Source organism: Drosophila montana, unplaced genomic scaffold (assembly GCF_035044405.1).
Source record: "Drosophila montana isolate Dmon_TW-CO22-7 unplaced genomic scaffold, ASM3504440v1 contig_1264_1, whole genome shotgun sequence".
Classification (NCBI taxonomy): Eukaryota; Metazoa; Arthropoda; class Insecta; order Diptera; family Drosophilidae; genus Drosophila; species Drosophila montana.
In genome coordinates, this window is record NW_026996243.1 from 136,192 (window position 1) to 149,367 (window position 13,176).

The following is a 13,176-nucleotide window of genomic DNA, read 5'->3' on the forward strand; positions in this document are numbered from 1 at the left end:
CCCTATTCGCAGCGAGCTCAGCTGGTCTTGTATACCTTATTTTATGTACCTCATTTTCATACTATGTATGAGAATGTTTACATTTTATCAAGGAATTGTTTTTGGCATGGAAGCAAGGTATATATATATATACTGGAAAAGGCGAGTTATAATCTTGATATTGTTTCTTTGTCAGCTTGAAGCTTTTATTTAGGAGTTGGTCGTCTGGGAACATGATATAGCTACGCTACCATAAGAATACGTTGAAATTTGGGTAAACGCATGATACTTTAAAAAATTGAGTGTTGTAGTCTAAAGAATCTTTTGTTTTTATAAACTTGCAAAAGATACTAGAAATTAAGTGCAAAAAATTGTTAATAAATAAAGTGTAAGATCCCATAATGTTAAATATACTCAATCTACTGATGGAGATATATATTATTATATATCCCTGCTCGTCTGCTCAACAGTCGGGTTTTATAATAGTTACACCAGAAAAAGTTTACTTACTTTTAAGGTTCAGCCTAATTTACCTGTCATATCTAAACGCCAGCTGAGCCAGCGATTTTGTAATTTTATGCGATTTCAATATTGTTTCACACACATCCGTTCCGACTGTGGCCAGGTAGAGCTGTGCCTTGATCTTGAAACCCTAATCGATCTCCAAATTGAATGGAATTATTTGGCTTTTAGGTTGTTCTGTATTATATTTTTATTTCTCTTACACAATTTTGGTTGTTACCCCATTTGGAAAGTGCATTTAATTATTATCTGTTTACAATTTTGTGAATTTCAATTCAAGAAATTTTGCGCATTTTTATGATCCTAAAATTTGTTGCGTAAGCACAATGGGGGTGTTTTTTTATTTGTTTAGGGGACGAAGGAATTACTCGTATTAAACCGTAAGGCTATATCAAATATTGTTGCCTGATTTGCTTTGCTCGTTTTGTTGTATCATCATATATACATATATATAGTTCTTTTATTGCATAATACATATAATTACATATTAAATAATTGCTTTGCGTTTTGTTTGTCATTTCTTAAAAATTGTATTTGAAAATAGAGCGCATTTTGCGTTTAGTAAAAATATATTTGTGTTTTTTTCTTGATTTTGTTGTTGTTTTTGTTTGTTTTTTATTTGTTTTATGCGCCTTAAATAGTAAATAGTATAAGTATAGTTATTCAAATTCTCAATTTTCTCTCATTTTGAAACTATTATATCATTTGTTTATTTTCTTTCCCTATTTTCTCTTTATCAAGGCAACGTATTAAGTTTTTTTTTTTGTAATTTGAAATATTTAATTTATTATTTTAAATGTACAATTTTAAAACCGGCTTAGTTCCTTTCATTACACGCTCTGTTTAAGTTTCGTTTATCATTTAATTTATTTTTGTTTTGTTTAACTTGTTAATAATAAATATCACAACGCATCCATCATTTACAACATCTCATCATTTTCTTTCACACTCTCAACGTGCTACAATTCATTACTTAAATCATTTTTAACATTTCTGCAAATGTTTAGGCATTATTTGTTATAAATATTTCTAAATGTATATTTTTTAAAAACACACGCAAATGAAAAATGGTTTAAAAAATTGCACAAAAATACAAGTAAATATATATATCATATAGTATATATATATGTATATAGAGTTATTATTAATTGATACAGCAAATGATAAATTAAACATAATAAAGATAATAATACAAAAGCAGTTACACATTTAACAGGGAAAACAATTACAATTATTAAATAAAGTAGCAGAACTTTTACGCCGGCTCGGCTCTCCAGCCCATCCGTCTAACTGCCACACCAAACCGTCGCACGACTAGGCGTGGCAGGTGCCGGACAACAAATCCGTGCTTACGAATTACAAAAATTAACGTTACAAAAGTAGAGAAAACATTGTGTATAAATCTAAATTAGCGTTCGCTATGTAAACGTAAATCTGATCTGTATGCACAAATTGTTACATGCCGCATGTTGCATGCTGCACGTTGCACGCTGCTTGCTGCATGCTGCTTGTTTACAGATTAAAAACTAAATGTAATGTTTGACTTTGTTAGCGACGCGCGCCACCGCCACGCACCCTACACTGGTTATAAGCTAACCAGCTTGGACGGCTCACTTGTGGGCGTTGGCAGTTCCAGCGGATGCTTGTTCTGGGACGAGCAGGTGGGCACCAGGGGCCCGGATACGGGCGTCAGACCAGTGCCGCCATCCATTAGCGAATCAAAATTGAAGGTGCCCGTCGATGGCGTCTGTATCGGCACGCCCTGTATCTGTGTGGGTGGCGCCTTGTTGCCATCGTTGCCCAATGGCTGGACGACAAATGGACGCTGCAACTGTTGGACATTGAGCGTATTGGGACGCGCCTTGGGCAGCTTGTTCAGTGCATTCAATGTGGGACTGTTGAGGTCGCCGCCAAAATTAGCAAATATATTTGGCGCCGTGCTAGTTATGGGCGTGTTCAGTGAACAGGAACCGGGGTCGGTCGGTGTCGTCAGGGATGCGGTCAGCGCGGCAATGTTGGGCAGCGCAAAGCAACGTTTGGCCGGCGGCGGACCATCCTGGTCCAATGATGAGCTCGAATCGAGGCCAACATCCTGCGGTTCGTTCTTGATGTGCTGCAGCAGCTGCTCATCGGTGAGCACCGGCTTGAGATCCAGCGGTGAATTGCTGCGACCCGTGGAATTGAGTGTGGCATCGAAGCCGGTGATGGTGCCGCCGCTGCTGCTGTCATTACTGTTGCTGTTGTTGTTATTGTTATTGTTGTTGTTGCTGCTGTTGCTGTTATTGTTATTGCTGTTATTGTTGTTGTTGTTGTTGCTGTGTTGGCTCCGGTTGCCCGTGCAGCTGCCGGCGCCGAGCAACGTGGTCGGTCCAATCAATCCATTACATGTGACCACACTGAGCAGATCATTGCGCACCTTCTGGCAGGTGGGCCGATGCGCCTGGAGGACATGTTCCAGCTGATTTTTGGTCGCATTCAAATTCTCAATCTCCTTCTTCATGTCCTCGCCCTTCTTAATCAGCGCATCGACCTCCTCGGTCAGCTCGTTGGTCTGATCGACGCGTCGTTTGCGACAACGCGCCGCCGCTAGCTTGTTGCGTTCGCGTCGTATGCGACGCTTCTCCTCCTCCTCCGGGGACATGTTGGCCGCCTTGTTGGGGCGACGTCCGCCGCCGCGACGCGCCGGAGTGCCACTGTTTGAGGTAGTTGAGTTGCCGCCAGCCTGGCCAGAGGCGCGTCCAGCATTGTTGACCGCCGCCAGAGCGACGGTGAAGTTGTTGACGCCACCATTGGACCCATTGCCCAGCATGTGGCCACCATTCTGATACGAGGTGCTGTCTGTCGCGGCACTAGCTGCAATTGGCGAGAGTTGGGAATTAGTAAGGGGACACAATCTGGCTGCTGCAGCAATAAATACTCACAAGTATCGGTTGTGCTTTGGTCATCATTCAGCTGGCCATCGTTCCAGGAACCGTTGGAGTCCTCCGTATCGCTGTCGCGCACACTGCTGCAATTCAGGCCAACCAAATCGAATTGCGGATTCGCATTGATCGGATTCAAATTGACCACTGCCAATGTGGCAGCTGCCGCCGCCGCCGTTGTGGGCGTGACTGTATTGTTGTTCGTTATGGCGCCCAGCGATGTCAGCGGCGGTGGCTTAAAGCCCGCCTGAAATGGCACAATATGCGGATCCGAGGTCAGCTCAAAGATGGTCTCCTCAATGGTGCGCAGCGTAGTCGGCGTCAACGTCGGCGTTGTCAGCGTCGGTGCACTCTGCATGCCATCAAATGTAACGAGCTGCAAGATAACACAGAATGGGGTATTCCAATAAGTATTTAACACTCTAGTATTTAAAACTAAACATAATTCCAGCAGGCAATTTCTCAATACAAATAAAAGATGAGTTCTGCCATGAAAGTCACATTAGGATACATTGAAATGCTACGGCGCAGCCAACTAAACGACCTTACAAAATATAAACAATTTCGATATAAAATAGTTATCGATATTTTGAATGAGAAAAGTCGCCTTACGACTCCCTGAAATGGCCAGCCGAAGCCAACTTAACAAGCACCCAATATATAAGGAGAAGAAGTTAAGACTTTCAAAAGTTGACCTTTTTTTTTTTGATAAATCAACCAGATTCTAATCGAAATTGACGACAAATTTACACATAAAATAATATAAATGTTTAAGAAGATAAAATACAGACGCCTAATTCTATAAAATAATAGAAAAAAGTTAGATAAAAGTGATCGATATTGTTCTAGTTTAAAAAATATTCTTGCAATTCATAAAATTCATTCACAGGCACAAAAATAAACACTTTAAACTATGGACAACACAAAAAAAGGGCGGGTTCTAATGAGAGACAAGATATAAGATATTAAAAGAACTAATGACAACGTTTTTCTCAGCAACTTTAGCCTCTGATGTCGAAACATAATTAGCATTATGATTGAAACAAAAGAGAATAAGTATATTACAACATTCGATAAATCGATAGCCGAATATGTGACAAATAGAGAAAATTGATGATCGGTTGTTATCATATAAAAATCGCGTTGTCGCAGTGTGACCGTATATTGTATATGTAAACAACGTTCTTTTGATCACACTGATATTGAGATTTAGTACAGTTACTGATTTGATCACAAAAGCTTCGATATGCTGAGCCCATTCGTTGGTGATGGGACAGTCTACACTCGCCTGTTAGTTGCATCGATAACTTATCGCCTGTTATTGAGCTATCGTACCTGCTGCATAAAAAGCTCACTGGCCAAAAAATTTGCAATTTCGCTGGCATTATCCAATGCTAATTTATCGCCATTTGTTGTTGCTGCCGTGGGCAATTGTTGCTGTTGCAGTTGTTGTTGCTGCTGTTGATTGTAATTAATATGCGCGCAATTGTTGTTGTATTGTTGTTGTTGTTGTTGCTGCTGTTGTTGTTGTTGTTGTTGCTGGCTTAAAAAGCTTTGCATTTGGCACATGGCGGCCATTGCGACTGTCGCACTGTTGGCGGCGTTGGCGTTGTTGCTGCTGCTGTTGCCGTTCGCACTCACAGTAGCAATTGTTGCTGCTTGCATGTTGCTGCGTGCAGTCTGTGTCATGTTGGCGTTGTTGTTGCTGTTGTTATGACCGTATGATTGCTTTGCATGTTGTTGCTGCTGCTGGTAGGCCGACAGCGTGGGCTGTTGCTGACGTAACAATTGCTGCTGCTGCTGTTGTTGTTGTTGTTGTTGTTGTTGTTGTTGCTGTTGCAGCTGTTGTTGATAGTACTGCTGTTGAGTATACTGCTGCTGCTGCAGCTGGTTGTATGGCGCCGTATAAGGCAGCTGCAATTGTTGCTGCTGCTGCTGCAACAGCTGTTGTTGCTGTTGCAAAAGTTGTTGTTGTTGCTGCTGCTGCTGCTGCTGCAGCTGCAATTGTTGCTGATAGTAGGGCTGGTAGCACGCATTATGCGTTCTACCATTGAGATTTTTCATCATAACGCGCGTGACTTATAGACTAGTGTGTGCGTGTGTGTGTAGCTTAATAAATATTAAGTATACGCAGAGAACAAATATTGCGTATACGCTAAGTTCGATATTTTTGTTTTTTGACTAGCTTTACAAATATTCGTATTGGCTTAAAACAATTTAAATGAACAACAATTATGTGATATAGATATATAATCTATATGCTATATATTCTTAGATTGAGTATTAACAGCGTGTTAAAGAAAATTTATGTTAAATTAAATATTTACAGCAAACTTTTCTTGGAAAAGCTAAAAATTGTAATGTTGTTTTTGCTGATAATTAAATGGTTGTTGTTGTTGTCGTAGTTGTTGTTGCTCTGAGTTTTAGGGCGCCAAAATTAGGTTCGTTCGTTTCGCGTTTTTGGCTTTTGCGTTTGCCTTTCGTTTAGCATTTATTTGTTCGTTCGTTTTGGACTTAAAATTCGTTGTTATTGTTGCTGCTGTTGCTGCTGCTTCTTATCCGCTTTCCGGCGGCTTCAGACGCGCCGCCAGCAGCGTTTGCCAATTTCGCAAGGGTTCGAAATGTGCGTGCAGCTGGGCCAATGCAAACATAATAAATTCAATTATTAAAACAACAAATAGGCACGTGTTGACAACGTTTAAACAAATCAAATTTTAAATATATGTATATTATAACAATTGCAATAATAGTAACAATTATAATTAACAACAAGAAAAAACACGCCCCGCTGCGGCGAGAAAACTGTTTTTAATTGCAACCAAATTGCGCGTGTTATATAATTATGTTGTTGTTGTTGTGCGCTCAGCTATATATATACATATATATATATAGTGCTTTGCATGTGCATATACTATATTTGTATTGTGTACATTTGTATATGTATGATGTATTTCGTTGCGCTCTTTTTTTTTATATATATGTACATATGTATATGCTTAGGGCCTCGCAATTTGCACACGCATAAATTTATGTTTAATTAACTTAACTCGGGCCACGCCTCTTAATGAACTTTATTTTTACATACGCATATATCTATATATTTACATATATATATATATATATATATATCTATATAAATAAGAATTGTATGTGTATTTTAGCACGCGGCATGCAGCGGAAATACTTCGTTGTGTGTTTCTCTTTTTTTTTATTTAATTTTCTTTTATTTTTATATTATTTTTCTTTTCGCTTAGCTTAATTCCTGCTCTTTAAGTTAATTCCATTCGTTGTTTCGAAATTCGTTTGGCAATTGCACGCGGCTGCGAAAAACAACAATAAAGGAGCACAATTTGATTTTTATTTGTATTTTAATTATTTATTTTTTTTGCAATTTTCGTTTTTCCGTTTGCTTTCAAAATTTTCCTTTTCCTTTTCTTTTTCTTTGTCGTTTTATTTTTATTTCGTTTTTATTTTCGGGCCGCGCGCGAGCGATCAGCAGCAAATGTTTTTACTTAATTTCAAAATTCTAAACTTCGATGGTTCGTTGTTCGTTTGCGACTGAGCGAAAGAAATTGAAATTGGCAGAAATGATTCTTTGAGATTCAGATACAATGCATACACACGCAGAGAGAGTGTGTGTGTGCGTTGTTGTTCTCCTGAGTGTGTTTCTGAGTAAATTAGACGATGACAACAACAGCAACAACAGCAAGAATAGCATTTAGCAGCTAAGCAAATCGAATAAATTTGAAATGTGCGCGCGCTGCCTGCTCTTAATTAAGGCAGCAGCCCACACAACAACAACAACAACAACAACAGCAGCAGCAGCAGCAGCAAGAAGAGGCAGCAACAGCAGCAGCAACAGCCCACGCCAACGGCAACAGTTGCTGCCATAAGTTTAGCCATAAACATTTGTTCAGCTAGTTTGATTTCTAGCGAATTTATTGGTGCTTATTTATAGCAATAATTCGTATGCTATAAAAGGTATCTGCACTAACTTGACCAGCCTGCACACTATTCAAGCCACAGTAACTAAAGTTAGTAAGCGGCTTACAACTGACCAAATATATCTGAAATTAGTGGCAAACGCAGTTCAAAGTCCCACATTCCATTGTCATACGTCAATAACATATAACTTTTATTAAGCGAACGCAACCAGCAATAATTACACTATATAACATAATTCAATTTTTGTTGTAAGCGCGTTTGATAAAAATGAAATTTAGGTCAGACTTTTGGGCTGTAAACCCAAAATTGAATAGGCTTGTTTTTAATTAAGGGAGCAACCCCCAAATTATGGTAAAATAAAACTTTAAAAATTATGAAAATATTGTATTATGATATAGAAAGAAATAGATATATCAACTATAAGGCCACATTGTTAGAAAAAAGTTTCATCAGTTTTCATATTCCATATTCCATAATAGTCAATAGTTTTGGAATGTCGAACCTCAACGAACTCAGCGTCTATTAGAACTAGAGTTATGAAACTTAGAATAAATCCCAAAATCTTAAAACTACTTCCAGCATGATAAAATCTGGCAAAAATGAATGACACACGTATATAAACGAGCTCAGTAGCAGTCATAAGTATTGACATACAAATGTTGCAAAATGTTGACCAACTTGTACTTCCCATATCCCAAAGTAAGTCCTACTTGCACATTTCCAGTTCCAACGAACTGAATTTTGAAATTTGTTATGTAATTAAGCATATAACGCAGTAAATAACATTTTTAGTTAGGGTTAAATGCAAAGAATTGCGCTGATATTAAATTAAACTGAATAAACCACAAGTGTCTTTAGATAGAGATATATAAAACTAGCTACAAATATGCCCAAAAGTAGGTGACAGCGGCAAGTCGTGGCAACTCTGCGATGCACTACTTTGTAACACTTTTTTTTTTTAGCCATACGGCAACTCTCATTTCCACCCAAAGACATGTGCCTAAACGCTTGAGCTGTCAGAAATAATCAGCTAATATAACATCAATACGCCTCTTTCAGGCTGTCAGCCGGGAGCATTTAGCAAGAGTTATGGCGTATATATTTTGTATAAATAGCAACCAGAGCTGTCACAGTTCCCAGAAGAAGAAACAAACAACAAATAATACAAGAAAGAAATGCAAGTGCGTGTGCCGTCAGATTGGCTAGGAGCAGGTGTCTTGTCGCTGGCAATAAACAATAACAATTATTGTATTTCAAGAGCTGTGTAGCTAGGCGTACGAACAGTTGCCATACCGCATATTTTTACACCCTGAACCCCTTTAAAAAAGGGTATGATGTATTTGTGCAACTGTATGTAACAGGCAGAAGGAAGCATCTCCCACCCCATCAACAGCTGTGTCGATCTAGTCATGTCCGTCCGTCCGTATATACGCAAGATCTCGTAATAAATAAGAGCTAGAGATTTAGAAATTTAGAGCGTAGGTCGTCATACTGCCAGTTCGCAGTACGAGTACGATAATCGATAACTTGTTCCGTTTCCAAGCAATCGATACAAATCGATATCGAAATGATGTTTTTTGAGCAAATCTCTTTAGATTTAATGGCACCGAATTTGCCATGTAGCTTCTTGAATAGTATATACAGATCAAATATGTTTCATTTTATATCTACCCTTGCGCCAGCTGCATTTGGCGTTGGTACAAGAAGGTTCAGGTTATTCTCTAGTCGGGCACTCCCGACTAAAGCCCTCTTGTTTATTTTTGGGTCTGGCTGAAATTGAGCAAAATGCGTTGTTGAACCCTGAAAACAACGGCGGCTCACTTCGTGCTGTTGTTGTTATTTGCTTTGTTTTTGGGGCGCAGTGAAATTTGTAAATTTTTATTTGTTTTTTTTTTTTTTATTTTTTTTATAAATATTATCGTGGGGCGTTGATCCTTTGACTTATCGCTTTGCATTTCCTTCAACTCGTTATTTGCTGGGTAACAATCAAATTTATTCTTTGTGTATTTGTTGACTTAAGCTTTTTGAAGTTAACCGCCTTTTTGTGGTTTTTGTTTGCATAAATGTTTAAGCGTTTGCGACTCTCGTTTTAACCCACTTTCCAAAGTGGAATCTCATTTGTTTTTGAGGGGAAATTGCATAAAGACCAAAAAATAAATTGAAAATTAAATGAACTCAGATGCTTTTCGCAGAACCCATTTGCAGATGAATCAGCCAATTTAGTTGAATTAAAAATATATAATAATATTTAGTATATAGCTCGTCGCGCGTAATCGTAATTGTCTAAATTGAAACGAGCTTGTTTGACGCAGCGAGCAACTAGTCCTATCACAACCAGCCCCAAAGTTCAGGTCGAAGGGGTCAATTGCGCTGCGCCGAGCAAGAGGCGGGTATGAAAAAAAGCTGACGTCGAAAATACCCTCCAAAAGCTAGCCAAAGCAGGGCGTATTAGTGCTTTTACTCTCTGGATAGCCTGCTAAAAGATTCGCGAGAGTCCCGCGTTAAATTCGCTAATCGAGTAATCGGCTAATGAAAGGACTTGCTGTCAGTTTGACAGTAAGAAGCGCAACTAAATGAGAAGCCATAAGAGAAGTTGAAGATATAAGTTGAAGCGAGCAATTGGCTTACATTTGCTGCGTTTTTTAAATACTTCTCTATACCCCTAACGACGCTCTTCTTATCAATTGTTTTTTTTTTTTTTTTGAAGCATTGCGCTAGGCTTCTCGCTGGACTTCTCGTCACGCTTCTCGCGATGCGTCCCGCAGTTCCTCACGATAGTTACGCTAGACCTATCGGAAGACTTTTCACTTTATTAAGGAATATTTTTTACTTTCCTCCAAGCATTCCTGCTGCTCTTCTTGTTACACTTCTCCCTAAGTTCACCGGCAGACTTTTCACTTGTCTTTTCTTTACGTTTTTCGTTGGGTTATTTGCTTACTTCTCGTTAGGATTTTTGTTTTACTTCTCGTAGCTCTTCTCGCTATTCTTCCCTCTGCTCCTTATAATAGTTACTCTTCGCGTGACTAATAGGCAGGTTCACTTGACTTTTGCTTACGCTTCTCGTTTGGCCTATTTCTCACTTTTCCTTACACTTCTCATTAGTTTTTTGCTACCTTCTCGATATACTTGTTGTTACGCTTTTCACTATTCAATTCTGATCTCTACCCGCTTTGCTTCGCTTGCTCTAAATGCTTATTAGACAGCTGGATGTTAATAGCTATAACTGGTTGGAGGGTATCTTTAAGCCAAGCATAGTATTTTTAATACGCTGACTAATGCAGCGACTGCAAAGTCGACTAGTAAAAAATTTGATAAGCAAATGTAGCTCAACTAAAAGTAGCGCGGGCGCAGCTACAGTAATCACTGCTCCGCGTAAACACTGCAAGTGAATTCATTAACAAATATGAATATTTTAAATATATATAATTAAACAAACATTTATTTATATAAAAAATATAAAAACAATGTGATTTGTGTGTTTGGCAGGCGAAAGTTGCGATGCCCTTGAAATTAATTAGTTCACTTTAAACGAATTCGCACTGTGTTTGTGTTTATATTTGACAAATACGCGGCGAAGTGAGGGCTAAGAAGGCGAAAAGCAAAAGAAAACGACGGCATCGCTTCAAGTGTGGTTGTTGTTGTTGTGGTTGCTGCTGTTGCTCTGTAGTAGCTGACGTGTTGAGTTATTTTTAAGCCAATTTTAGCCAGACAATGACGCAATAAGGCAAAATACAAACGGAATACAAACAGCTTGGCAGCCACAAAACGATGACAATTTCATTTTGTTTATATCAAAAGTGGTGAGCACACAGCTGTTAAGCGAACAGCGAAAATGAACAGACAGACTGTTAAGCCGCTGTTAAGGCAATGTTAAATGTATGTGAGTCGAAACAAATTTATGAAATCAAATAAGAAGTACAATTTACAAGCTAGAGCATTAAAATTCGGCAGACAAATGTAATTGTTTTTCTAAATTCCAAACTGTGGCTTAGCAGATTCTGAAGATCTGTTACATCACAGATATTAACCCCACTCTGTTAGGCCGCTGTTATGGCAATGTTAAATGTATGTAACTGACATAAAATTTATGAAATCAAATAACAACCACAATTTACAAGCTAAAGAACTGAAACCAATTTTGCAAACTATTCAAGAGCTTTGGGTTTACAGATTGTGAAGATGTTTCACTTTTGTATATGAGTTATGTAAAATGTTAAGAACCATGTCTAGGGTATTTGTTAGTCGAAAATTGTTAGTCTGCTGTAACTTAACTAGCTTTGGCTTTAAATCAACGCTTATTTTAGCCATGTGGCGTTTTTTTTAATGCCTATTATTTATTTATTTCTATGTGCAATTGCATAAATTAAGCGGCTCGCTAACTTAAATTGTGTATAGATGCATTTAGATACTGCCAATTGGATGATGAAGGTTGAAACAAAGGCTCGCCGACAGAGCGAGCGAGCGGCTTATTAGAAATGCGCATTATTTGCAATAACAACAAATTTTTGATTTCTAATTGGCAAAAAGAGTTGCCACAAAGCAATACAAAACACAAATAAAAAGGCGCTCAAGTGCAAATAGGAATTGTTTTATTTGTTGTTGCTGTTATTGTTGTCGTGACTGCAGTCAAAGTTGTTGCAATGTCAGCGAAAGAGTTGACAAGTTCAAGTGCGCTGTTAGTAGGCCAGCACAGTCCGGCCAGAGTTGTCAAGTGCATGTGTGAGTGCGAGTGTGTGCGAGTGTTTGTGTGCACAGTTTGCACTTCCCTTTGCGATAAGCGCAAACATAATTTAAATAATATTTTCTGTGCACTTTGTTTTTTTTTGCATAAGCAACAATTTTCTGCGAATAAAACAATTAATGAAAAGGGAGAAGCGAAAAAAATATGTTGTACTTCTCTTATTTTTAATTTTTTTTGTGTGTTTTGTTGTTTTTGTATTTTCTGCGTTCGTTTGGAAAGGAGAACGTGACCGCAATGCCGTAGTGAAATTGTCTGGAGTGGGCAGCTCTCAGTGCCTGTGCTCTTTTTGATAAAGCCAGCCCAAGCCAGCGCTGCCCGACGCCCGTCCCCGCCGCCCGTTCCCGCTGCCCGTTCCCGCTGCCGGTTCCCGCTGCCCATTCCCGCTGCCCGGTCTCGCTTCCGCGCCCAGTACAGAGTCAACGCCCGGCCGGTTGCCTTCCAAGTTTTTTTTTTCCTTTTTTTTTTGCCGGCCTTTTTCGGGCACGCAAACGCCGCTTGACCATATGCCAGATATACCATATAATATAGTGTATATATGTATGTGTGTGTGTGTGTACTATATATGATTATTTGTGCAAAACAAGCAACTGCCATTAAAAAATCACTTGATGCTTTGTCCATTTTTGGAACGCCCACGCGAACTGCTGCGCTTTGCGGCGTCCGTCTGCTGGCGAAAATTGAATTAAACATTTTTGTTGTTGCTATTTTTTCGACAGTCATAATTCAAAAATTTGCCAAAAAGTGCAGCAAACACCCAAAAAAATGTCAATGCGAGAAACTGGCGAGGGTCGCAGCTACATAAATTTCAGCTCGAGGGGTTTCAGTTTTTTTTTTTTTTTTTTGTGGTATCCGATTGCGATTCCTTTCGTGCCAGGCTTTTAAGTTCAGTGTCAAATTAATCAGACTTTTGTTTGGCCTGAGCCATGGGGCTGCACGGGGCGTGTCAGCGACAACAACAACAACTCATTTGACAAATTTACATGTGCTGTTGAACAAAAATATTTCTGTTCTGTCGTTTTGTTTAACTTTAAGCAGTGCATTGAACCCGCCTAATGAATATACTTGTAT

The 13,176-nt window shown here is 38.9% G+C and overlaps 1 protein-coding gene across 4 annotated transcripts in view; it reads right to left on the reverse strand.

The window, feature by feature from the left end:
• Nucleotides 1–666: 666 nt before the first annotated feature.
• The window catches only part of kay (transcription factor kayak), a 43,424-nt gene continuing 30,914 nt past the window's right edge, over nucleotides 667–13,176 (reverse strand). For 3 of the 4 annotated variants that reach the window (XM_064680558.1, XM_064680564.1, XM_064680576.1), the window contains exons 2-3: nucleotides 3,423–3,798; nucleotides 667–3,354 (exon numbers count right to left, since the gene is read on the reverse strand). In XM_064680558.1, the coding sequence (XP_064536628.1) occupies nucleotides 2,087–3,354; nucleotides 3,423–3,798 (1,644 nt within the window). In that variant the 3' untranslated portion in view covers nucleotides 667–2,086. Of the gene's footprint in view, nucleotides 3,355–3,422; nucleotides 3,799–4,757; nucleotides 6,056–6,934; nucleotides 6,980–13,176 lie in introns of those variants that run through there. The other variant, XM_064680552.1, reaches the window with a different exon arrangement.